We start from the raw sequence: 27,309 nt of genomic DNA on the forward strand, positions 1-27,309 counted from the left end.
TCTCTTATTATTTAAATTTAATATTTTGCTAATTCCTAAAAACTTAATTGGAAAGTTAAGAGTAAATGAGAACTTCATATTCAAAGAAAACTTAGGTGAATTTTCTAAATTTTTCAACATCTAAAGTGGATTATGAGGAGAAAATGGTAAATCTTGAAATGCCCACCAAACATTTGGTCATAATTTGCATATCCACTAAATTTTTTCCACTGCTTACATACCTCAAAATTTTAAGTCTTCAACAACATTTAATCTAATACCCTTCATTCTCTACCGTCCTTGGTCTAATCTTGTGTAAATGTTGATAATAACATCAAAATTACCATCTTCTCCTATAATAATGTGTCTACAATTTTTTATCATGCTTGATATAATTCTATTTTATATACCCTTAAAACATACCAAATGTGAACTTTAATGGTTGCTAACTCATGGGCTTATCTGCTTAACAAATGCTAAAACTTTGGAGGGACCTTGAAATATAAGAAAACTTTGGTGGATATATTAATTAAAACTAATTTGGTGGTCATTTGAAAATTACTAAAAACCCGCAAAGACTAGGTGAACTTTTAAATTGTTAAAAGGCATGGTGCATTTATAGAAAAATCTTTACGTCTCACCTTGAAAAAAATTACAATAATTTGTGGATATTTATTTCAACAATATATTTAGGGAGTATACTTAGGGGTGTCAATGATAGTGACAAATATCGCAAGATTTTGATTTATGAAATTCTTGAGATAATATCGTGAGAAATTGCCTGAAAGTTTAAAACGGCAATTTTTCACAAGATTTTCAAAATATCACCAGATTTATGAAAAAGCATAAATACCATGATTTGAACGCGAAAAATATTTCTTATTTTTAAATATTTTTTATTAATATTTTCTTATAAAAATATTTTTTATATTTTTTTATTGCCGAGATTTTGTCAAAAAATGTGAGATTTATAAAAAAAAAAAATTCAAATTCTGGCGAGTTTTTGAAAAATGAGATTATGTAATTTTTAACATTTGTCACTATGGTGTCAATGGGTCGGTCTGGTACCAAACCCTATAAGCCCAGGGTTTGGTGATAAAAAGGATATTTGATTAGAAACAGGGTCAGACCCAAAGGGTCCAATTAGTATATAGAGTCAGGTATGATTTGTGGAATTTCATACCAGACTCGGGTCCAAGATGAATTCCGATTAAGACTTGAGATTTTTCAGTATAAAACAAGATGAAAAAATATTATTTTAGTGAGTATGGACTCGGTCTTGTTCATGTAATCCTTAGGACCCAGCTATGTTTTTTTCTTATAGCAGACCTGATAGGACTTGAGTCTTGACCTGGTACCAGCACCTCAAAAACAGATTCGGGTTTGGACTCACCTAGGTCTGAACCATATCCCACCCATTGACACCCCTATAGATATACTACAGGGTACAAAAATTTCTTAAATATCTTTTATACTCCAAATGATCTTAATATTACTATGTTTAATTGAAAAATATTTGCATTTACTTTTTTTTTCTGGCAACATGTCCGCAATAACTTTGAAAAAAAATGATTACATGGAAGAAGTTTTACATCACATATTTCTAAATGGAGCCATCTAAAAACCAATAATTTCAGTTGTAAAAGTTTAGAAAATATATGGCACTCAAACCCGCATTCACAAACCAATGTTGTTAAATGGGAAAATGATTGTATTGTCCTTATAAAATGGTGGGCTCCCTCAAATGCCTACCAATTTAATGAAATCTCTTGCATATCCAAAAATTGGAATCTTGACTTTTTTAGAACATTTTTGCCCCTATGAAAATATAACATGATGTTTGCAACTGGTTTTTGTGAATGTTCTCAAAATGTGCAATTTTTTTTTACTACAAATAAATAAATAAACCAATGAGGGCTCCACTTATATGGTAGGAGTTAGGACGTTGCAAGCTAGAATCTCAATGGTATAGTTGTATAACTAATAGGGGTCTGCCTAATCCTAGCTTTCTCTATTGAAAAATAAATAAATATGCATAATGACATAGGCAAGAAGTTCGCAAATCATTGTTGTGAATGTCTCTAAAATATAAGAACCACTTTTTACTAAAAAAAATATAAGGGGCACAAGCAGAAAGTCATTCACAAATATAGTACAACCTTCGCAACTGTCCCCAAAATGTGTGAACCTTCTTTTACTAAAATCACACAAGAGACACATGCAATAGGATGTTTGTAAATGTGCGAGGACATTTGCATGTGAAGGTCAAGATATTCACAAATATAGGAGTATTTAGTTAAATGTATAGTTGTGAATGCTCCTAAAATGTTGGAACGTCATTTTACTAAAACAGTACATGAAGCAGGTAGGAGGAAGTTCATAATTGTGTAAGGATATTCATATATGAAGGTCATGATATTAGCAAATGTGGAAGTATTTTGTTAAATGTATAGTTGTGAAGATCCCTAAAACGTGTGAACCTCCTTTTACTAAAATTGCATACGGGGCACAGGCAGAAGAACATTTATTAATGTATAAGGATATTCGCATGTGAAGGTCAAAACATTTACAAATATAGGAGTATTTAATTAAAGAAGGTTCACACAAATTGGGAACATTCGCAATACATAGTTGTGAAATCTCAAAATGTATGGACCTTCTTTTACTAAAACTGCATAAGGGGCACAAGCTCGCAAATGTGTGAGGACATTCTCATGTAAAGTGTCAAAACATTCATAAATGTGAGAGTATTTAGTTAAACAAGGTTCACATATTTTGGAGATTTTCACAACTCATAGTTGTGAAGGTCTCCAAAATGTGTGAGGACATTCTCATGTAAAGTGTCAAAAATTCATAAATGTGAGAGTATTTAGTTAAACAAGGTTCACATATTTTGGAGATCTTCACAACTCATAGTTGTGAAGGTCTCCAAAATGTGTGAACCTCCTTTTACTAAAACCGCACAAGGGGCACAACCAGGAGGACGTTCATAAATGTGTGAGGACATTCACATGTGAAAGTCAGGACATTCGCAAATGTTAGGGTATTTAGCTAAAGAAAGTTCGTAGATTTTCAGAACATTAACATCAATGAGTTGCGAACATAGTGTTATATTTGCAGAGGTCCTCCTGTATGTGCTCCTTATGTGTTATTTTTAGTAAAAAGATGTTTGCACATTCTGAGGACATTCGCAACAATGAGTTGCAAACATCGTACTGTATTTGCAGAGGGGAAAATATCCTTAAAAAACCAAGAATCAAAATTTTGGACATGTAGGAAATTTCATTAAATTGGTAGGCATTTCGTGAAGCATGCCATTTTGCAAGGACAATACGATCATTTTTCGTTGTTAAAATAGGTTCACCAAGTGAATTGTTCTCTCTTTTTTTTGGGGGGAAAAGTGAATTGTTCTCTCAAAAAGATCATATAATCAATTTAAATCAAACTGAAGCCCCAAAGTTTAGTTTTTATTTATTTTTTTATAATATATGTTAAAAAGCATGCAAATGAATTGATTGTGGACAAAATCATCCTGATTCAACAAAAAATCTGCCCAGTTTTTATAATGGTTGAATTTACACTTATTTTGATTGTTTAATTGGTAGATTCGATCTTAATCAGATTGGGTTTGACAACATTGCCTCAAAGCACACGAGGGAGGATCGAGTGCAATGTGATTCCACACTTTTAGTATGTTGTTGCACCTGATCACTCACCATCTTTGACATACAACTTGTCAACTATGGGGCCTAACAACATGTGATGGGTGATCAAGTGCAGCAGCACACTTAAAGATTATAATCACATTGCACTTGATCTCGATTCAACCATAGCTCCTCACTTCATTTTTTTTTAAGATTGACACATCACATTAAACCAATAAATATCTTTTCTTTAAATCTTTTTCTTTTCTTTTATTTTCTTTATAATATAAAATTGTTAGTGAAAACTTTCTTTAAGTCAAATGACCCTCATGTGTCGAGGGCATTTGCCTCCTTGCAATGAAAGAGGTGGACATCCAGTTAGTTTGGTCTGGTTTGACCAAGGACCTGTTAGGGCTTGACAAGCCCAACTGAGGCCACCAAATTAGGTTGTATTCCAATTGGTTTAAGTTGGGTCCTTTTAAACCTTAATAACTAGTAGGGATGTCGATAAGCTGGTTTTTATTTGATAGCCAACCAAATTCCACTCCATTGAGTCAAATTTAGTAAGCCAAAACAATACTCGATTATAATTGGACTAAATCCAAATCCAAATTCAAATTTGATTGGGGCTTCGATTAGTGGAATATCCAATGTGAATCCAAACTGCTTAAATCTATATTAAACAGATTTTATGAAGTGGCTCTTTACTTATGTTGTTAGTATTAGTATCGGCCATGAATCGATTTTCAAAATGATTTAGGGAATCAGTCTATTTCGATTTTGTCCTAAATCAATTTGAAATAGCCAATTTTCAACACATGTCACTAAAATATTAAAATAATATTAAAACCCATCTTAATGATTTTTAAGCATTTTTAAAAAATAATCCTAATCAACCTTGTTTCGCATTGATTTTGGACCGATACCACATGAATTGGTTGATTCAGGCCAATTCACAATATTAACAACATTGCTCTTTACTCCTCTGAAAACCGGATCTTTAACTAATTAGACCAAGTTAGTCGTGATAATTATCATGCAGTATAGGCTGTTGTTGCAGCCTTAATGGAACATGAGAATCTCATGTCAAGTACCTAACATGATCTTTGCCCATAGCAATTATGGTTTGGGACATATGCTTCAAAGGATAATTCTTTTGAATTAGAGCAACACTCATTATTTTCATATTTAATTTCTTTGGGGAAATTTCAAACACCCATTATTAGTTCATATGCATACCAAACTTTGTTAGAAAATTAGTTGAAGCATATACTCAATCACATAAGGAATTTGCTTGGAGGTACACATATCAGCGCTATCTTTAAAACAATAGTTGGCCCTCTAAGATTGATTCCTCGATGTAATAGGTCTGATTGTAACTTTACTTCTATGATATAATCAGGTCATGTCTTCTCACATTAAACATGACCCCAACTTGTACTTTGTATGTCGCCTACTATGATACATCACTTCTGAGTAGCTTTAGATAGGAAAAGTGAGGGGTGAGACACAAGATAATGAAAGGATACAGATCACAAGGGGTTCCTAGTATATATAAACTTAGGTGAATAAATATCTAACAGCTACGAGTAAATATTCAATGGTTAGAATAAATGTATAATGGTTATATCCACTGACTAGTGGTTAACAGTCCGAAAATGGTTTACTCAATTAAGAGTCCAACAGTCAGATAATGGCTAGCTCATGTAAGTGTCTAAGTGTCGACAATAAATTCCACTAAAAACTAGTGTAGAAAGTTTAAAGTCAAATCAACCATGAACTTAGTCTAACTAGGTTGCTTAGTCAAATGTCAAGTCAAAACATGATTGAGAGTTTAAGCTAGATAAATGCATAATTTTGAGACAATTCCATCAATATCCCCAATTTGAATCAAAATTATAAAAAGAATAAAACTACTCATGATGCTCCTATGTATAAATAAATATACTTTTTAAGTTTGAATCTTCATTTAGTGTTATTTCGTCGTTATAAATCCAAAACTTTAGTAGCTTAGCTTTGAACTAAAGATCTTAATGGACTTTTTAGACGTAACACGCACGTTCACTTCAGATGATAATGTGTGTCTATTATATATAAAGTGGTGCATTAAGGGTCCTACACAGTATCCTAGATTCATGGGTATGCTAGAGACAAGCTTGAGTCTCATAGAAGGTGACCCCCCTTCACACACATATAGGTAAGTATGTCAAAGGTAATAAACCTATTTGAAACACCTTAGTCATAAGAAATACAAATCTCATTAAGAGTTTGATATAAATTCATTAAAAAAAACATAGGTTTTAAGCATGGTTTGAAAACCCAATGACTCAATAATCGACTCACCCAATAGGGATTCATGACTCGAGCGGGTCAACTAGGTGACTCGTCTAAGTTTTGTTAACTTTTGATTTTATATAAAAATAGTGTATATTAATCAAATAAATACAAAAAACAACTATAAAAGACTATGATTACTTCTAAAATCACTAAATCAATATAAGTTACAACTAAGTCACAACTAGTCATTTATTATCAAGAAATTGAATTGAACTTCAAGATCTTCAATAATTTTGCTTCAGAAGAGTCAAATGAGTCTTGACTAAGTCAACCAAGTTTGGACAAGTTTTTTCTCTAGATGAGTCTGGGCACAGGGTTGACCTAGTAAATAGGCGATCCAAACCAAATCAACGAGTTGACTTGGAAAGTTTTTAAATGCTAGTTTTGAGCACTTGACATCAGAAATGTGATAAATATATTATCTATCTTTATATTTATACAAGTGTTTATCCAATTACTTTGCTGACTTGTTTTTCCCATTGAGTCAGTTGACTTGGTTTGATCTATATCATGTTGTTGGGTTTTCATCACAAGTAATTGTTTTTACTATGCTTTAGACTAATTTTTCTCGATGTGCATATATGATCTCTTAAGGGCCCTTTAAATGCGAGTATCATTAACATGTAAAATTTAATTACTCCATTTTTTTTCAAGAAATATATTCATGAAGTATTTTTCATCGTTAGACAAAAAATTGTCTAGATACTTTCCCTTTTATTGTATCAATATGCATTTATAAGGGGCACACATACTAAATGACCATACTGATATCATTTTCTCACAATATTGAGATATATGGTCAAAATTTTCAATCATCTATTGATATCTAAATTTTTGCTTGATAGGATATTCAATCAATTTGCATCACTATTAAATATAGTAGTTTTTCTCAATAGTACTTTTCATCAAGATATGAAACAAGTTCGTGTTTTGGATATTCATACTAGTCATTCTTTCATAAATATTTCCATCAAGGTTGTAGATAGTTTTTAGCTTTGGGTATTCACACTCATCATGTCATTTGGCATACTAGTTTGCTTGTAAGATTTAAATTGGATTCACTTGTATCATAAAAATACTCATAAGTGAGTCAAGTGATGTCTCCTAATCTGTCATGCTTAGTCCATTCATATAAAGCATAAAAACATTATTATGAAATAAGAGAATTAGTTAAAAAAAACAGGTCAAGTTTGATACAGATTTGGATATGAATTCAACTCCAGTATCTCACTAAACGACTATTATAAAATGTATGAGTGTTTATGTGTGCGTATTTGTTAAAAAATATTGAATGAGCTATTCTTATATATTTATCGAAAGTTTTTTTAATGAATTACAGTCAAAAGGACAATACATGAATAAATCACCTAAAGAAAACCTAACATAAAAAAGGTTGCATTCAAACCAACCACTTATAGATATGCAACGATTTTGATAAGATGTATGAGAAAGCATGTTGTATGTTTATACATTTATTTGTAGTGCATGTACATGTTTATATTCAATTATATTTTTTTATGAAAACATGTAAATAAAAATCAATCAGTACAATAACCCGAATAATCAGAGTATGAGTATGCATTTGTCATTGGAGACATTGTTGACGAGTGATGTAAGTGTTATGTTTGCATGTTTTTTTATTTATATACACATTTATTTAATTCTAACATGAATGTATCACAAATGTTATTTATGTAGCATCTATAAATGTTCATAACCAAAATTGAATACACATATGAGCATGATCGGTTAACAGAAAAGAATTACCAAAGACCATTTACCTTAACTTGTGATTCTCAAAAATGATAATTCTATTTTTTGCCTGAATTACATAAACTAACTGTTTAACGTTGTTATTCATAACAAATGATTAACAAACCCCATGAGCAATTTGGGGCTCTATTTTCTTGGAGAGCTATAACTTGTAGTATCTTTTCATGGAAAGTGACAAGATAACTGTCAGTGTATTGGGTTTTTGTTATAGTATATACTTACATTTATATTTACACTATACATGATGTGTGCTTATGTCTTCAACCCGATTTATGTTGCACATCTTAGTTTTTGTTTACTAGGGCAATCAACATTAAGTTTCTGAAAAGATGAACATGAATGCAAAGAAGTTCAGGTTGTACAATTATACTAGGACCACACTGAATGTAGATAAGAATGTCGCAGATCTAGTACAAACTATTAACTTATTCAATAACGCCTTTAGTTTGCGCTCATATTAAATATGATTAAAGTTGAGTTTCATGTATATTATTTTGTAGAGCAGTTTGACTACGATGTTTATACTGAATGATAAATTTATTTTGTGAAGGGAGTTTTTTAATAAGATAATGAGTGATTACTTTCGTATATGACTATTAACTCAATATGTACATGAACATATTTTTTACAATGCACTTATTACATTTATAATTGCGGTATATTTGTGCTAATGTATATGAAGTATTTGAGTAATGAGATGCAACTCAGTTTTACGTAGTTACACTATCATGTATAGTTTTGTTTGGTATTTAGAATATAAGATAATTAGTTATTTGCTAATGACCTTTTTCAGGAGGACATAAAATATATCAGGATGTCGATGGTTAAATATTACGAGGAATTGGGAAAGAAGAAGGCAAAACAAGAAGAGGCAAAAAAAATATTCATGATAGTGACAAAAAAACTAGTTAGATAGAGCCAAAGGTGTATGATGGTAGCCAACATAATGACAAATCTCACCGAATTCATAAAAATCTTAAGATAATATTGCAAGAAATTACTTGAAAGTTAAAAACGACAATTTCTTGTGAATTTTTCATCAAAAAATAAATATCATGTTTTAAACACAATATTTATATTTTATAAATTATTTATCATAAAAAACTCATGTATTTTTTAATTATTTCTATTTCTATTTTCTTATAAAAAATACTTTTGATATTTTTAATTTATTGTTTATTGCAAAGATTTTACCGAAAAATGCGAGATTCACTTCCAAATGTGACCTTAAGAGGCATTAGGAAGTGAGGGAATTTTAAGATAGGAAAATTTCCAAGCTTTGGTAGGAAGGCTGCGCTACATAAGAAAATTATGGGAAAATTACTTGGTTCAAACAATTATTTGAGTTTGAAGCAGGTTTTTTTTCTATTGTTTTTCCTTTCAATTATGAATATTATTCCAAAATAAATTTTCTCATCTTATTTCCCCAACATCTAGTGTAAGAAAATATTGGTGATATTTGAAAAAAAAATTTGATATTAGTCATCATTTTTTTTCCACCAAGAACTTTTTTGGGAGCATTTTAAATGGTTAAAATATCATAACATTTTCAAATTGATATTACTTAAGCGAAACATCTTGAATTTATAATGCTATTTTTTTTTTTGCGATGAAATGTTATTTATGTTTATATAAGCTATTTCTTGAAAAAAAATTACTTTTTATGTTTTATTCATCATTTATATTTTTATTGATTTTCAATCAAGTTATTGTTTTATATTTTGCTGATAAAACGCTAGAGAAAACAAAAAAATTTAAATTTTCATGAATTAGCAGGAAATTTGAAAATCCAGGATATTTTAATTTTGGATGACGTGTGCAAAACGTTCAATAAATCCCTTGTATAAAAAGACTTGGAGTCCTCGCAAAGTACTTTGACTAGACTGGTCAAGGGGCAACACATATCGTAATATGTTATACAAAATGACCATCTCGGATCTTAACAGCTCAACTTTTCGAGATATCCATCTCGTCTCATTGGCTCAGAACTTACCGAGTTGGTCAGAAGACAAAGTTGGAGTGAGTTTGACTCGGTTGACTCGATGGATCCAGGACCGACTCATTCTTTGAAAATTGGATCCAGTATAAGGTCAACCATGTCCCAACCCTGATACAACCCTTCCTCAGTCTGGTCGTTGCCATATCTGATCAATTCCCAACCAGTCAGAATCAGGTCCTTGCCAACCGGATCAGACTCAGTTCTGCTGCATTGATAGTCCTACTCTAGACAGAACCAGGTCGAGACCGTCATGTTACCGCACTGGTTTGTCTATTAGCCGACCCATAGGTCGAGTCTAGGTCAACTTGGATCTGCATCAAAATCCCCCTACTGATTCAAAGCTAGGTTGGGTAATTTGGATGTGAATCTAGATTCATATTCAGGAATAGAAACACAAGTGGATCTAGATCCACATCTGTCAAAGTCAGAGCTGGATCTAGATACAAATATAAAACCAACAGGGAAATTCGTTATAAAAAAAATATTATTTTTTTAAATATTAAAAACTTAAAAAGTTAAAGGAGAATTGAATGTGAAGTGACAAGATGGGAGAGAGCAAAAGGGATTGGATTTTAAAAACCATAAGAAGTGAGATTCCCACAAAAGGAATTGAGTTTCCCATGTTTATGAAGCTAGTTTCTAAAACTCCTTTGAGAAAGCCAAAAGTTTCTTGCTCCGGTAACTATGGTTACAAGAATCTGATTAAGCGATATGAGATGGATCCAAACTTGGTCTAACCCGATTCGATTCGATAGATTCGGAGTGGCACTATGATTCGAGATACATGCATTTAGATTCGAATCGGATTTTCTGAGAACACATTCGTCATTATGAATTTGTTGGGGGCTATTCTGTAATCTGTCGTGTAGACCACCTTTTTGTCTGCTGGCTCATTCCCCCGCTGCCCACCGCCACGTTCAGGTCAGATATACGTACGGACACGAGATCCCCGTGCGGGTGACCGGTACTAGCCAATGAGCGCTCTCTACAAGGTGGGAGTCTCAGTCGGCGGCTACAAAAGCGTCGTCGTTTCGCCTCTCTCCGGCGGATAACCGGCAGGGATCCGGCGACGGGAAACCGTCTTTCAGGTAAGGCCTCTCTCTTCCTTCCTCTCTTCCGTGCGTCTCTGAGGGAACTCAGGGGTGATCGGCGGTTCTAGGGTTCCGTTTTCCTCTCGGAAACGGTTGATCGAGTCATCTTCGTAGCGAAGGAGGGAGGATTACTCGTGGAAGCTTCGTTTGTGGGAGAGTTTTCATGAGAAGTGGGGGAAAAATGGATCAGAAAGATAATTCTCGTGTTTAGGAAATTGAAGCTTTTGCGGTTTTCCGTTTCTCTGTGAAAAATCCGGGTTTTCCGCAAAAACCTGGAATTTTTAGTCTCGGAAGTACGTTTTCTTGAAGTGTTTAGGAAATTTTAGGCTCGGAAGTACGTTTTCTTGAAGTTTCTAGGAAATTTTATGCTCGGAAGTACGTTTTCTTGAAGTGTTTAGGAAATTTTAGGCTCGGAAATTTTAGGTTTTGGTCCTCGAATGGATCAGAATGAGAATTCTCGTGTTTAGGAAGTTTAAGTGTTCGTTCGTTTCCGTTTCTCCGTGAAATTTCCGTTTTTTCTGCAAAAAACCGGAAAATTTAAGCTCGGAAGTACGTTTTCTTGAAGTGTGGATTGTAGAAATTCGTTTTCTTTGTTTGTTATATCGATCTGTTTTTCCATTAGTTAGTTGTAGAGATTTAAGTATATAGTTGTTTAGTTTTTCTTAAGTTGAAGAAAAAAGGCTGTTTGCGTTAATTAAGCGATCAGATTGATGGTTTTCTATGGCAAACTGAAGGAGTTTCTGTTCTCTCTGTATAATCTCTTTTTTTCCTAGAAAGAACGTGAATCTTAGTCGAAAATTACGTCACGGAAATTTGAGGAGTTTTCTCTTGTAGGAAATTAGAGGATTCATAGCGATTTCCGTTCTCTTCATAGAATTTCTGGTCTCTTTCCCCAGTTTATGTAAAAAAAAAGTTCCATTTCTGTTGTTTGAGGTTTTTTTTTGTTTAAATTTGGAGATTGAAGGCAATGTGTTGTCGTATTTGTGTGAATTTTTTCCCTCTAGTTGGATGAGAGAATGCCAGATTTCTTTTATTGGCCAGAATGATTCTTCTTGTTTGTAGGAATCGGACGATTATTCTTTTTGTTTCTAGGAATCGGAGGATTCATTTCCTCTGAATTCGTGATCATTTCTGGAAAGAAATGAGATTTTGGGTCAGAACTAAGGTTTTTGAGTTGTCGATTGCTGTTTCTTTCTTAACAAGAGAATTTTGTGGCAGAATTGCGTCTTCTTTTCCTGTTCTTTGGGTTTTTTCTTCTACCATTTGGAGATGTACGGTGTGTGAGGGGCAGATTTACTCTGCAAATTTTTCTGTGGGAGAATTTCTGTTTCTTTTAACTAGAAACATAAGAACTTGTCCCAAAATTAGAATCTGTTATTTGTGATAAAGACTTATTCCTTTAAATAGGAAGATCAGTTGTATTTGTTTGCTGTTTCCTTTTGTGAAATGGAAGGGTTTAAGACTGTTGGTTCGGGGTTTACGCAAGAAATCCTGAGGCCACTTGTGGTTAATGTTGTATATCTGCATCTATTAAATATGTGAGCATGAAACCGGGTGACTATTTTCTTATGCTTTTTTTGACAGAAGACTATTTTCTTTTGCTTGATCTTCTGTATTTGTATGCTCGTAAGTTTTTTTTTTGCTTTTCTTCCTTTTTTTTGTTACTGTGGAAGCATGATAATGTGCACTCTTCATATATATATATTCTTTTTAAAACTTTTTTATTGCATTTAACTGTAAATGGATAAATGCTGAAGCCATGAATGGAAAGAGTCATGATGGTGTAGGTTTCCCTCAGCAAATAGAGCTTCTATCTACTTCTGCTTGACATAGGGCCTCATCTCCGTGTGCTCCCTGTCCTTTCTTGGCAAAGCATTCACAAGAGGCACATGGATGTGGGCCACATATTGCAGGAAACCAATCGTTTATCACAGTTTCTTACTATCAGTAGTATGGGTACCTTGCCATCATGCCTCATTTTGTATTTTCACCAATTTGATGATAAAGATTGTGCAAGTAACACAGATCGATGAACTGCATTTTATGATCCGTCATGGTTTTGCACTTCCCCATCAGTGTTTCTTTTATGTTCATCTGACATTGTTGTGGTAGGACTTGGTGGTCCAATGGCTAGACCATGTTGTCTGATCCAAGGGATCTTCTGGATTCAAATACTATGGATGCTTATTCCAAACGGAAAATAAAATTAAAATGATAGAAACAAATATCTTGGAAAATTGTCGCATCCTCAGCCAGTCTGTGTTTTTCCAGATCTGATAGCTTTCCAGGCTTACTGAAAATACAGAAATGAGTTGATTAATCATGATAAATCATGCATTCTTTCTGGTTGTGAGCGCATGAGTATCATGTGTTTATGAGCATGCACACATGCATTTACGTGATTGGTTTATTCATATAAAGACATGGCTTTATTCTAAGTGTGGTCAAATATTTGCTGTATCTGTATTATTAAATGACTTGCGTGTGTGGGTTCATTCTTTTTATTCTGGTTTGATTGTGAGCCCGTTCAAATCTGGGATGTATATGTGTTAACGGCTTTCCTGGATGGGTGCAAGCATTTTATTATTAATTTACTTTTATATATTTCAACAAACCTTTTCTATACCACTGCTACTACTTTTCTGTAGCCAAGTGAGAAATTTTATTAATGAAACTTGCGATTTTGAGCTACTGAATTTTGAGATTTTGTTCCTCATAAAAGGTCAATGTACCGTGGATATGGAATTGATTTGCTGCATAACTGTGATAGCTGGACAGTAGAGTTGCATGGGGTCTTAGCTTGATTCCTACAGGGGATAGTTGATATTTTTATTTGCACTGAGCATGATTTCAATTTGCATGGTGTTTTATCACTATGTACTTTGGGCCGCACATTTACTGTGTAGCATGTATGGTTGAGGAGGGGAAGAATAAGAGGTGTGAAATTCTGTATCAACTTTGCTGCAAGAACATCTATTTCTCCTAGAAACTTAGTTCTGTTGATATTTTGTGAATTTTATTTTATCTTTTGCACCTACTATTGCTTGAAGATGTATCTCGAGTCTCCTACTGTTAAAAGCAGGTCTGTCTATCTATCAGACAGTTTTCTTGGGGAACACAGAGAACGTGTGGGGATTACTTCTTTAAGGTCCATGACCTTAAAGAAGTGATGGACCTTCCGTGGAGTGTATGTTATGTTCGATTCTTTGTCTAATTTAGTTTAATTTCAGTTTTAGGGTGTCATTTTATATGAAACAAGCATGACTGTGGAACTTTGGATTTTTTTATGTCCATTCCATCTCTGGCTACAGATTAGATCATTTTGTGAGTTATTAGTGCATTCTCGTCATTTTCAATTTGAAATCTGCTTGGTATAGTTTGATGACTTAACCCTGTGACAGGTTTACAATAAGCCAAAAGATATCCAAAAGTAGCTCTATGGGGGAGACCATTGGGCTTCTCAAAGTCATAGTTGTTCAAGGAAAAAGGCTGGTGATTAGAGATTTTACAAGCAGTGATCCTTATGTTATTCTCAAGCTGGAAAATCAGGTGAATTTTGTTGTCTTCCTGTTGCTTCTTTTTATTACGTGTGCGAGTTTTTACCTTGTCTTCCTTTGCTGTCAACAGTTTTCTTTTTACTTTCGTTGAATTGAACATCCCTGTAATTTTGTTGATTTCTTCTTTCTGCATTTGATAACCAAAATCTCAATGAAAGATTCAGTTTGGGATTTTGTATAAGTAATCAGTTCTGCATCAGTTTGTCTGTTTATTAGATAGCACCAGACATTGTGTTCTTTCCATGTGAAACTTCATTGATGCTACTGGTGCATGCTTTCAGTTGTATAAGGCGATGATGTAGTTGTTAATGAGATCTAGAATCTTTGGTCCCACCAGGCCCTAAAAGAAAAGAGGGGCACATGCCTGCAACTATGTTTGTTTGAAGTGGTTAGGATGGTTAGGAAATCAAACTGTTTATGAATTATGAGCTACTAATTTACGTGTATGTGTGTCCACTAATTTGTCCAACCTGCTTTTTCTTCCAGAAATTTGTGTCATGTTGGGAAGTTTTTATTTTGAGAGAACTAAATTGATTTTCAAAGGCAGTGTTTGCGTATTTCTTCCTCTTTTGTTTGACTTGTGATTTCTGATAATATTTTTCAGACTTTAAAGACAAAGGTTATAAATTCTTCCCTTAATCCAGTCTGGAATGAGGAATTCACTTTCTCTGTCACCAATCCTGATGGAGTTCTAAATTTGGTAAGACTTTCTCTTTTCATACCTTTTAAAACTTTGCCATGTTCCTTCCATTTTAGCATAATTGATGGATTCCTGCTCATGTCCTTATTGGCTACTTCATGATAGTTAATGTGGATGATGACTGTCTCATTTATTTATATGTGACTACTGGTGTCCTTGTCAGATAGGCTTCGTATTTCTTTCTCTTCGATGCTTTCTTCCGTACGCTAGAGTAAAATTATTTGCTTTATGTTTTTCTACCTAATCCATCATGTATAGTCAAGGGTGTTCACAAGATGTAAAATAGGAATAAAATCTACTCTACTCCTAAAGTCTCTTTTTTCTGTAATCTCAGATTTGTAGTCTGTTTAGGCTGTCCAAGGTGTTGCACTCATAGAACTGCATTTGTTTTCTGGCCCTTTGCAATTCCCTGTTTGTTTTGATGGAAGTATCAGGTGTGTATTTTGAAGGCCTTAGAGGGCCATTGCTTGGTGCAATGGTAAAGTGCTTGGGTTTCCAGTGAGAGATGACAGGTTTGAGTCCTGGTGCGTCCACTTCTGGCATAAGGCAGAAGGTTAGGACCATCTCCAGTCCGCTTGTCCCCAGCACCCCAGAATATGGGATCACACTGGGTATTTGGATGACCTGCACAATTTTGGATACACCTTTTTTAATTGCCCGTTAACACTGCATTATTTGGTTTCATCCTCTGTTATCTGCTTGTATAGTGTTGGTATTCCCCATTCTCCTATAGTTTCCAGTTGCTGTTCAGCAATTCATATTGATTTATAAGTACAAGAAACTACCACCATTTTCAATTTAAATATTCCATTCTTGATCTCATGTTGGAGGGAAAACCAAGAGCATAGTTTTGGCTCCACTTCAAGAATTTTTTATTCTTACTCTTTATAAATGTCTGGAAAAAGTAATTCATTACACTTGCACTGCTTGTTAATATGTTCATTTTGAAGAGCTGTATTCTTTATGGAAAGCACTTGGTCTACTTAGAGCTTTCACAACAAAACAAAGTTTATATGCGTGGTTTCCATGAATTTGTCCTGTTTCTCCTTATCTACTGCTATAAAACACAACATATAAATGCTGAGCGTTGGCCTTCATGTTCTAGATTTTGCCTTGTATGGGTCACACATTTCTTACATTGTGAGTAAATGTGTGGGCTCGCCGAATGGGCCCACCAAAATCAGTCCCACTGGACCTAAGTTGAGTGCCAAATCCACCTGGGTGTTGTGGATCTGATCCACTCAGCATGGTTGATTGCTTTGTGGAAAGTTTGCCCATGGAAATGATTGCTTTGCCAATCTTGTGCCATTGATCAACAGGAGGTAATGGACAAAGACCGGTTCAAGCAAGATGACAAGATGGGGCATGCACATGTGAACCTGCATCCAATTGTATCTGCATCGAGGCTGCGCCGAGTCCTTCAGAGCACGGCCGGAGCTGGAGAGACCAATATGCGCAAAGTAGTCCCAGGGAAGGATAACTGTTTGGTTAGGGATAGTTTTGTGAGATGTGTAGATGGGGAGATTGTTCAGGATGTGTGGTTGAGGCTGTGTGACGTTGAGTCAGGGGAGTTAGAACTCAAGTTAAGGTGGGTTGATGGCAGTAGCCCTACAGACCCTACCTCCCCTCAAAAAATTAAGCAGTAGTGTATTCCTACAATTGAAATAGTTTGGATTAGTGTGTGTGTGTGTGTGTGTGTGTGTGAAGATCTTGCATCTTTATGGGTGAATGCATGTGGTTGTCCATGTGCATGTCATGGCTGCAAGTGTTGTGTGAGATTGCATTTTGATGTAGGGCCCTGTTCGTCTCCAAGACTCCAACATTCTAACTGGTCCCAACATCTTTTTGAGGGCTTTGAAGGAATGTGGTATTTGACAAATACTCAGCTTTCTGGTATATAGAGTTCAGAATATATTTTGAAGGAAATGTTCCATTAAAGTGTTTTGTGAGATGTGCAGTTTAGGGAGCTCCAGAGCCAAATGAGTGCGTTAGATAAAGTTTAGCCTGGGGTGTCCTAATCATTTGAGATATTGAGATAAATCTGATTTGCTGATATGCTTGTCTTTTAAGCTAGCTAGAAATTTATTTGTTGATATGTTTGCATGTAAGCAATCTTTTTTTTTAATGACGAGGAACCCTTGCTGAAGCAAGACAAACCCTGGGTGGGGCCCCACAACTATCCTGCCTTACGCGGCCCACCTCTGAAAGCTACCCGTGCGCCAGTGGGGTTTGATCTAGTGCTTTCATCTCAGCACTCTGACAACTACCCCGCTGGCCATGCGGGTGACCCCTGATCATTTTGTCTTTCCAATTGGGTAACAGCACTGTCAAAAAATTGGCTAACAGATGCCAAAACACCAAGGAGAGAGAGAGAGAGAGAGAGAGAGAGAGAGAGAGAGAGAGAGAGAGAGAGAGATGTGCTTGCTAATACTTGAAAGGTGTGAAAAGATATTGGAGCATACTTCAAAGAATATATGTACATGGATAATTAGCTTCTTGTTGAAAGTAAAATGTTCCCATCAATAGCAACTACTTTAGAACACATGGAGAGAGAGAGAGAGATGTGCTTGCTAATACTTGAAGGGTGTGTAAAAAGATATTGGAGCATACTTCAAAGAATATGTATACATGGATAATTAGCTTGTTGAAAGTAAATATTCCTATCAATAGCAACTACTTTAGAACACATGGATTTGCTTTATAGCTGCAAATAAGATAAAGTAATAGGCTTACCATGTAACTTATTTTTAATATATACTTCGAGAAAAAGAAAAAAAAAAGGGTCATACCGGGCGTGGCCCTGTATTCTAGGGTTTGGGAGAGGGACAGGCTAGAGATGGTCCAGTGGCCTTTTTCAGGACTCACTCACTTAGGCCGTTTCTGCACATGTTTGCAAAATCTTGACAGTTGCAGGAGACTAGCCTTGCTCTTAATCCACAGCCAATGATATCAGCTAATCAAGGTTCATAAGTAGGGCCATCACCATAGACGAAACATCATTATGATATCATAATACAGGAGTTACCATCCATTTTAGGCTCGATTTGGGAGCTTTGAATTCAAGGTGACTTGCACTTTCCTCGGCACTCTTTGCTGCTTGCTGAGTGGTGTCAGCATCTGTTGTTTGAAAGCAGTTATGTCGCCAACAAACTGTGTTGGGGATGAAATTGGAGACTCCAGCACCACATTTCAACACCATTTACAAATGTTTTAAAAAGTCCAGGCATTTTCATAACATCATATTTGTCTTCCCTACATTTTGACAAAACCATATTCTCACAACACATGAAAATATTGTTTTCATCTTAATGCAAAAATAATGATTTCAACTTAATGCAAGTCTTCCAAACAGAGCCAATGGTCACTTACCCCTTAAAATCTCTATAATTAAAACATAAAAAATGACCGCACTGTCTTTGCAAAATGGTGCATTTCTCAAAATACTTTGGCAATTTGACAATTTTTTTTGTATATCCAAAATTTTGATTTTTGATTTTTTAGGATATTTTTACCCCTCCGCAAATACAGTACGACCTTCACCACTCTTGATTGCGAATGTCCTCCTTCATGTGCCATTTTTTTTACTAGGATGTTCACAAATGTGTGACATTCACAAATGTGTAGTTAGAGGAGGGTTGTACATTTTGGGGACATTCACAATGGGAGTATTCAGTCAAAGGAGACTTGCCTTTCAAAAAAAAAAAAAACTCACATTTTTGCGAAAAAGTGGTAGCTGCTTAATCTATATTAAACAGATGTTTGCTGACCAATGGACAGTCAGCACGCAAAAGCACTTTAAAACACAAAAGGATGCTTTAGCGCTTTTGAAGCATCACTAGGGTCTCAATTCCATTGGGACCTTTAGGGACACTTCAAAATGCCGTTAAAAGTTCATGTGATGTCGCTAAAGGCCAAATGTTCTCGTGGCCAAATGTTCTCGTGAACATCCTTCATAAAAAAACAACAACACAGTTAGGATGACATTCACAATCATGGAGTTACGAATGTCATACTGTATTTGCTAACATCCTCATGCCAGTGTTGTATTTTTTTTGGAGATTCACATGTTTTGGGGACAGTCACAAGTAAGAGTTGCACTGTATTTGCGAGGGAGGGGAGATTTTGTCAAATTGCTAGGTATTTCGGGAACCATGCCATTTTTACAACAACAATACAATCATTTTTTGTTAAAACAATTGCCTTCAGCATTTTCTCGAAAATAACATAAATGATTAATTTGCAATTTTCAGAGACCAAGAAATGACAGCAGAAAGTGCAGGGGTCGGCCTATATGACCAGGACCTCATTATCAGTCCCCAAACCCCAATCTATGAGAGTAATGTCCTGGAAGGTTAGGAGTCTGGGGAGAAGATGGGCTCTCAAATTGATTGCAGGGGTCCTCAAAGACCACTTGGTCGATGTAATTTTTATGTTGGAGACTAAAATTTCAATAAAAAAATCAAAGGAATGACATTGAGTCCATTAAGGCTTTAGGTATATCAGGGAAGGTGATCTTCGAGACAAGAAAAACCGATGTGGCAAGGAGCATAGCCCACATCCTAGAAGGAAGGAGACCTAGGGTGAGTGTCCCTTCACTACTTGTTAACACCTTGTACAATTTTGAAAGACTATAGATTAGATCCAGTTATTGTAATTAGTTTTTTTTTGGAACACACTTAGTTAAGTTAGCAAGAGGGGAGTGCACAAATCATGGAAAGATCGGCATCCTCTTATGAAATGGTGATTTTGTATAGAAAATATAGTTTGAACTGGTAGGGGTCCTCCTAACCAAGGTTGTTAAATGCAATGAGGCGAAGCGAGGCGTAAGCCTTGAGGCGTTAAAGCGTAAGCTTCAAGAGCACCATCATCTCAACCCTTCAGAGCCACCCTGCTAGCCATGTGGGGGACACAAGATACCAACTTATCTTGTTTTCTTTTCCTGGATAAGGTGAATTCATACAAAGGTTCCAAACGCCATAGGACATCCCGAGTCCATATACACAAGACCCGGTTCACCAATCCGAGTAAAAAAGAAACGATTTTTCTCAAAAACTGACAAGGGTATATTCGTCATGAAAAAAGCAATGGTCGTTTCTTCGGACAGAAAGCGATTAACGCCTGTTTTCCTCTTCTTTCCCTTGTTCCTTTCGGGCTAACAATTCTATCGCCCGCCTGAAAATAAATCATGCCAGGATATTTTCCGACGATATGGCAGACCACATTCGGCTTTCGATCATTTCCCTCTTGCTTATCTCCGTCGTTTTTCGTCCGTCCACGTGCGAGCTTGACCTTTCCTTTGCGGCGATCTGTTTCGGAGGGAAGTTTCGGCGCACACTCCTCCGATCATCATCAGCCGTCGGTCTCTTGCCCGGTGGCCTGCTTCACCACCGATCCCGTATGCAGCATTGACGACGTAACGTATTGGTGCGGCCAGACGATGCGCTCTGCTCCGGCACCGACGTAGCGAAGCTAGGGTTTTGCAAGGCCGACAACAGCAGAAATGACGCGTTCCAATGTCAGGCTTTCCTTCTCATCCACATCGTCTGGCTCATCGTGCTAGGGTTTCACTTCCTGCTAGGGTTCTTCTGAATGATCCTTCATTTCTTCTTTTCTTTTTTAGGGCGTTGTAAATCGTTTAGGCGTTGAAGTGTAAGCTTCATGTCCTATGGCGTAAGCTTCAATGCCACACAAGTTTAGAACTTGGTAGGCAACTCAATGAAACAAAAATATGTGGAACCAAGTGTTTTTGCACAGAAGAGCAGGCCTCAAACATGATGCATACTCCTTAGAAGCGAAGCGCGCCTCAATGCGAGGCGTGCACTTCACCCATGTGAAGCATGCACGCCTCAATGCGAGGCGTGCGCTTCACCCATGTGAAGCATGCGCTTCGAGACTCCAACGCCTTAGTACCTTGAGCGTGCGCTTCGCCTCTGAGGCGTACACTTCAGGTAATGAGGCGTTCACCTCTCACAACACTGTCCTAACCTCAGATTGCCTTTAAAAAAAAAAAAACTTTCTCAAGTACAGAGTTATGTTCAAGAGGACATTGTTAACAGGACCCACAATTAAAATTAACGGCCAACTTTAACACAAAATGTAGGTTTTATTGAAAATCAACTTAAATATTAAAAACTTTATGACGTGGTCCAGCATCACATCTATAGAGGTTATTGGAGGGAAGGATTTTGGAGAATGAACCCTGTGAGGACCACAACCACACTCATTCTTAAAGAAATAGTTAACTGAAAGAGGGACTAACAGAGTGATTAAATGAGATGCACCTTGTTGGCCGAGTCACTGGTTGATTCTTTATTGAATATAAAAGAAATTCTGGGCTCAATAAAAAAAGGGAAAAGTGAGTGATGTGCATAAAAAGCTACAGGGCATGCGTGCAAGTAGAATATCAATAAAGTCTGATACAACAAAAGAGAACCAAATGAAGGTTTTAGAAAGAACCTTAAAACCTGCTACAATTGGGCATTACTAAATTCACCTTTTCCAGTACACAGTCCAGGAACAATAGCCCCCATAACCTCTCTCTCTCTCTCTCTCTCTTTCTCTTGGTAGCTGCACAACCCTTAGGTGCACATCTACCTATGGGACTCTGCTGGCCGTCCATCACAACCTTGATGAACGGCAAAAAAAAAAGTGAAAAAGAAACTAAAAATGTGTTTTTTTTTTCGTGTTTTAGACCCTTTAGCGACACCCCAGTGTAAAATAGGACCTTCATCGGTCAAAATACCGTCACTAAAGGCCCAGTTTTTCGATGGGGCCTAAAGGGTCTAAAACGCAAAAAAAACAGGTTTTAGCATCTTTTTTTGCCGTCCATCAAGGCTGCGATGGAGCGCCACTGTGTTTGTGCTCTACCACTTGTATATATGTAGGAAAATGGGTGTGTGCTAAACCCATTTGGTGCTAAACCACATGCTAAATGGGTTTTCCGGGTTTCTCCAGTGCTTTTTATGCAGTTTCGGGCCCATAAATGTGTTGGGCATGGTCTATTTACTAAGAATCCACACCTGGATCATGTGTTTTTGATGAAAAAATGATGTTTGGAGCCTCGAAAATTTACAAAGATTTTGGACTGTTGATTTGTTGGAATCAAGCGCTTTAAGAGCTGATCCCTATAAAATCAATTACATGGATCACATCTGTACAGTCAGAATTCAAAAATAAAATGAAAAAAAGCCCGAAAAACTCATTTAGCATGCGATTTATCACCAAATGGGTTTAGCATGGACCCATTGCTCTCTCTCTCTCTCTCTCTCTATATATATATATATATAATAATAATAATAATAATAATAATAATAATAATAATAATAATAATAATGTTCAACGCTCAAATGGACATATAATAAGTATAGATACTCTCTCTCTCAGCCATGCACATGTACACATGAGGGGAAGCAGGCATACACATGCACATCTGCGTACATGCATGTGCAAACATTAGATGCACATACATTGCCTTCATCATATGTGCAGATGTGCAGTGCATACAGTTTAATTCAAGCGCGCACAAGCTTGTGCAGGCATGTGGCCGTACACACATGCACACACACACATACATGTTCCCAGGCATGCACATGCACACATGAGCAGAAGCACGAATACCCCTGACATGTGCATGGGTAGAAGAACACATGGATGGCTATATCACATACATCCATATGCACGTAGACGAGGACTTTTTATGAAAGCAATTCATTTGCTTCTCCTCCATGAAAGTTTTAGTTTCCCTGTGCCACAGATACACACAGATTAATTGAACTGAATATATTGATTGAACTGAATACATACATGATTCCATGTGTATTTGCACGTGCACACACACACACACACGTATGGAAGGCTATGATCATATGCACAAAAGGGTGAGTGTGAATAACCAAGATGCATTCGGTTGGACAGCTAAGATCTGACATGTGATGCACTGCATAATATGCAATAGAACCCAATCAATTTTCATCATGCACATGTATGCATAAGCAGAAGCATGAAAACATATGCACATATACCCTCATGTGATCACACACAATAAGGCAGAGTTTGATTTTTTGGGGGTGAGTGAAAAAGTTGACAGATAAGTCATTCTTATGATCTCTCTCCAGAATTACTACTCATTCAATTCTTTCAAAGGAACTGAATCCTTTTTCTCGTTCTAGAATCTCTTCCCTTCTTCCACTCCATCCCAAAAAGTAATTAGGACCAATTCATTCACTTTTTCATTTTTGAATTGAACACTATAGCATGGTGACAGAAGAATAAAGAGCACACTCCCCTCAAAAGCAAAATCCATTTTGCCTGTGCTGGGTTGTGCTCTCTATCTTCTGTCAACACTACACATACCTTCAATCTCTTCTTTCACCAATGGGAGCGTATCTGTGGCAAAAAAAGAAAAAAGAAAAGCAACTATGAGATCTTGGCACATACAAAACCAAGGAAAAAAATCATCTGACATTAAAAATATTGAACTATAAGTTATCCTCAAAAGTATATATGACAAACCTTCATTGCATGTCTCCATCTACCATTGTCTTGAGGACCATATGCTGCAATGAGATCTGGATGATACGTAGACCTTATGCTTATAAATAATTTGCAATGAGAAGAATACAAAAAGGAAAAGAAAGCTAGCCGGATTAGTTTACATTAAAATATTGCCTTTGAATACAAAAGGTCATGTTATATGGCACGCGCTACTGTTGAAATTTTTAAAAAAAAGATACCAATAGAATCTCCGGAAATTATAGGCAATTATTGTCTAGAATTAAAAGCAATGAGGAATTTTTAAAAGAATAAAAAATGGAAAACATAAAGGCAAATTGCAATCGACTCATCTGCATATATTAAAAGAGCAAGTTGATATATATATATAAAAGTCAAAGAATATATAAAGCTAAAAATATATTAAAATATATATCTTAAAGCAAAAATAATTTGGTAATTTCGTCAATTTGTTCCCAATATGCCTACATATCCCACATATATGGAACAATGCTTGATGTATGAATATCATGATTCCAATATCATGGTGAAATAATATACCAACATACAACATATCAGTGGGTTTTTTTTTTTGGGGTGTGTGTGTGTGGAAATGGTAAAACCAAATCTCATTTATCAAATATATATATATTTTAATTTGGATAGCAGAAAAAAACCCACCTCAGTCACTGAGTTCATTGATGTAAAACCCTAGATCCGATCCCCGTTGCCCAGCAGGCAGTGCACCCATTTTGAACCTCATGGCCAGGGACATGTGACCTCCTGCGGGGTTCGAACTTGTGCTATCCCATCACAACTTGGTGATATTTAAAGTAGGACATGCTTGCAAAAAAACAAATAAAAGGAAGCTGTAAAAGAAATCTTGAAAATGAAAAAAAACAGTTCACCAAAATTTCTAAAGGAGATTATATTTATTCACTCAAAGGACGAGCCTAGTGACAAGTTCATGGGTTTTAAAACCATGCATGAACCAGACCGGGACCATACCCGGTCAAATAATATTTTTATCATTTTTACCTTAAAAAAATTATGGATCTTAATAAAAACTCGGGTCGGACCCAGGTCGGTTATAAATTTCCACAAACCATACCGTGCTCAATATATCCCATCCGGATTCTAATCGGGCCTTCTTGTTTACTCACTAAATCCTGACCCTATAGGGTTTGGTATGTCCGGGTCAAACCTGACCCATACTCACAACTGAAGGAACGCTCACGCCCAAGCATAACAGAGGAAGTGGATAAGCTGATAAGCCACGTGGCAACGAGATCATCCTCATTCGTCTTCCTCTGCCCACCAAAATCTCTCTCTCTCTCAATCAAGGGGTCTCTCTCCTGTAGCACACATTGTGTCTCTCTGAGAAAAATGTCTACCACCCACTCCCTCTTCACCCCAATTCCCCACCTCAAACTCCCCCCTCCCACCACCACCACCACCACCACCCTCCCTCGTACCCTCCTCCGCCCAACTGCCTCGGCCACCCGCCTAACCCGGAGAACCCTCCTCACAACGACGACGACGACCACGGCAGCGGCAGCCCTGTTACTGCTGCTCGGACAGCCACCGGCGGCCGAGGCGGCGGACGAGGAGTACACGAGGGATACGACGGAGATGATCGGGAAGGTGAGGGCGACGCTGACGATGGAGCGGTCGGACCCGAACATCTCGTCGTCGGTGGCTGACCTCCGGCAGGCGTCCAACTCGTGGGTGGCAAAGTTCCGGCGGGAGAAGGCGCTGCTGGGTCGGGCCTCCTTCAGGGACATGTACTCTGCGCTCAACGCCGTGTCCGGCCACTACATCAGCTTCGGGCCCACCGCGCCCATCCCCACCAAGCGGAAGTCCCGCATCCTCGAGGAGATGGACACCGCCGAGAAGGCCCTCCTCAAGGGCAGGTGAGCCTGCTCACTCGGATCGACTCATGTGATGAGGTGAGGTGAGTCTTGACACTTGACTGAGTGTGAGAGGACCACACCATCTTTGTTTCTTTTCCTCCCAGTGATTTTGGATCGGATCGGAGAAGAATGGATTGGATCCCCCCCCTCGGTTTTGCTTCTCTTGCACCAATAAACTCATGTAATTTCCTATTATTTTCTGTAATTTTAATGGAAATTTGTATTTCAAACAAGGTTATATAATATACATTCTCCCCCTCGTGGTTTGTTACTTGTTAGTATTTTTTTTAGATCATGGAGTAGATAAGGACATATAATGGTGGTAAGATACTAAAGTTTGACAAGCAAACAGGATTTACATTTAAAGTTGTCTGTTTTAAATGATCCGATCAATGAAAATCCATGCTCAATAAGCGAGTATTTCCTTCAACCATGCATATTCTTTTTTTGAATTAAACCACTATGCAGATTATTCAGTCACCCATTTTCCTCTTTTAGAATCTTCCTTTACTAAATATCTGATTCGGTCTTAGGTCTTCTCTTGCAAATTATGTTCCTCGAATGAACTAGTGTGCAGTAATACGTTTGATGCACAGCTCCCAGCGTGATTCAGACTAAAATCATGTTGGATGCGGCGGATGGCATTCCGTGCGTCCACCACTTCCATTTTGATGTGTAATTTTTACTTCACCCTTTCCTGTTACAAAAAGAACCAGAACTAAAGAACATAAAAAAAATGCATCAACGGGCACGTCGTACCCATCGATGCTTCTCTCTGTCGATTGAGCAAGGCAGAGGGGCGCCAACTCTCTCTCTCTCTCTCTTTCGATCCACCTCAACGGATCAACCACAACGACAGGGCCGACAAGGTCTCCCTGTGCTTCCCCATCTTGTTGAAGCCAGAGCAACCCCCTCTTGTCGGAGGGAGGGTGCCGAGCACCCCCTCTTTCCCTCTCTCCATCCTCTCTTTTGACAGGGGAGGGGCACAACCCCTCCCTGACTCCCTGCACCTCCCCCTCTTGCCGGAGCCGGAGGGAGGGTGCCGAGCACCCCCCTCTTTTCCTCTCTCTGTCCTCTCTTTCGATAGGAGAGGGGAGCAACCCCTCCCTGTCTCCATGCGCCTCCCCCTCTTGCCAGAGCCGGAGCAACGCCTTCTTGCCAGAGCTAGAGCCATAGGGAGGGTGCCGAGCACCCACCCTCTTTCCCTCTCTCCATCCTCTCTTTCGACAAAGGAGGGGCACAACCCCTCCCTGTCTTCCTGTTGCGGCAGGGGGGGGGGATGCCCTCTCTGCCCTATCTTTTTGATTGGGGAGGGGCACCTGTCTCCCTATTTCAGCAGGGGAGGGTGAGGCCCTCCCTGTTCTTCTTTCTCTCTGTTCCGATGGATTGCTCGAAGGGAAATCCCCGCCATCGAAGAGGAAGGATTACTCGATGAAGAGGAAGAATTGAAGGGAATCCCACGTCGCTACTACTTCCCCATCTTCGTCCTCAGCTTCACCCTTCTTTTCTCTTTCATTGTTGAAGTTGTCTGCGCATCGTCATCAAACAACGAACACTTGGAACATAGCATTTGAGTATGATCCAAACAAACATTGGACTTGGAACAGTTGTTATGGAACAAACATAACCAATGTTCTTTCATTCTTTTTGTTCATTTCGTCCAACCCTGGACAAGCCATCAAACATACCCTAAGGGACAGATGAGAAAAGGTTGTTTGATTTCTCCAAGACTAGGGAAACAAGGTGAATGCTCCCTAACTTTCCTATGAACTAACCTGGTTGGTAGGAGCTGTCAGCGCACATCTCCTTGTGGTGGGACGTTGCAG

The 27,309-nt window shown here is 37.3% G+C and overlaps 2 protein-coding genes across 3 annotated transcripts; both read left to right on the forward strand.

Moving 5' to 3' along the window:
- The first annotated feature begins 10,758 nt into the window (after positions 1 to 10,758).
- LOC149812748 (protein C2-DOMAIN ABA-RELATED 11-like) lies at positions 10,759 to 17,018 on the forward strand. 2 transcript variants are annotated; one of them, XM_089990951.1, is made up of 4 exons: positions 10,759 to 10,820; positions 14,225 to 14,372; positions 14,985 to 15,080; positions 16,400 to 17,018. In XM_089990951.1, the coding sequence occupies exons 2-4, from the start codon at positions 14,262 to 14,264 to the stop codon at positions 16,724 to 16,726; spliced, it is 534 nt and encodes a 177-aa protein (XP_089847077.1). In that variant the 5' UTR covers positions 10,759 to 10,820; positions 14,225 to 14,261; the 3' UTR covers positions 16,727 to 17,018. The 2 variants fall into 2 exon arrangements, with proteins under 2 accessions (XP_089847077.1, XP_089847078.1); XM_089990952.1 differs by lacking the exon at positions 14,985 to 15,080.
- A 7,889-nt stretch (positions 17,019 to 24,907) lies between these two features.
- PSB27 (photosystem II family protein) lies at positions 24,908 to 25,738 on the forward strand. Its single transcript, XM_089991837.1, has one exon. The coding sequence runs from the start codon at positions 24,957 to 24,959 to the stop codon at positions 25,485 to 25,487; it is 531 nt and encodes a 176-aa protein (XP_089847963.1). The 5' UTR covers positions 24,908 to 24,956; the 3' UTR covers positions 25,488 to 25,738.
- Positions 25,739 to 27,309: the final 1,571 nt, after the last annotated feature.

This window comes from Nuphar pumila, chromosome 16 (genome assembly GCF_984573655.1).
Source record: "Nuphar pumila chromosome 16, dmNupPumi1.hap1.1, whole genome shotgun sequence".
Lineage (NCBI taxonomy): Eukaryota > Viridiplantae > Streptophyta > Magnoliopsida > Nymphaeales > Nymphaeaceae > Nuphar > Nuphar pumila.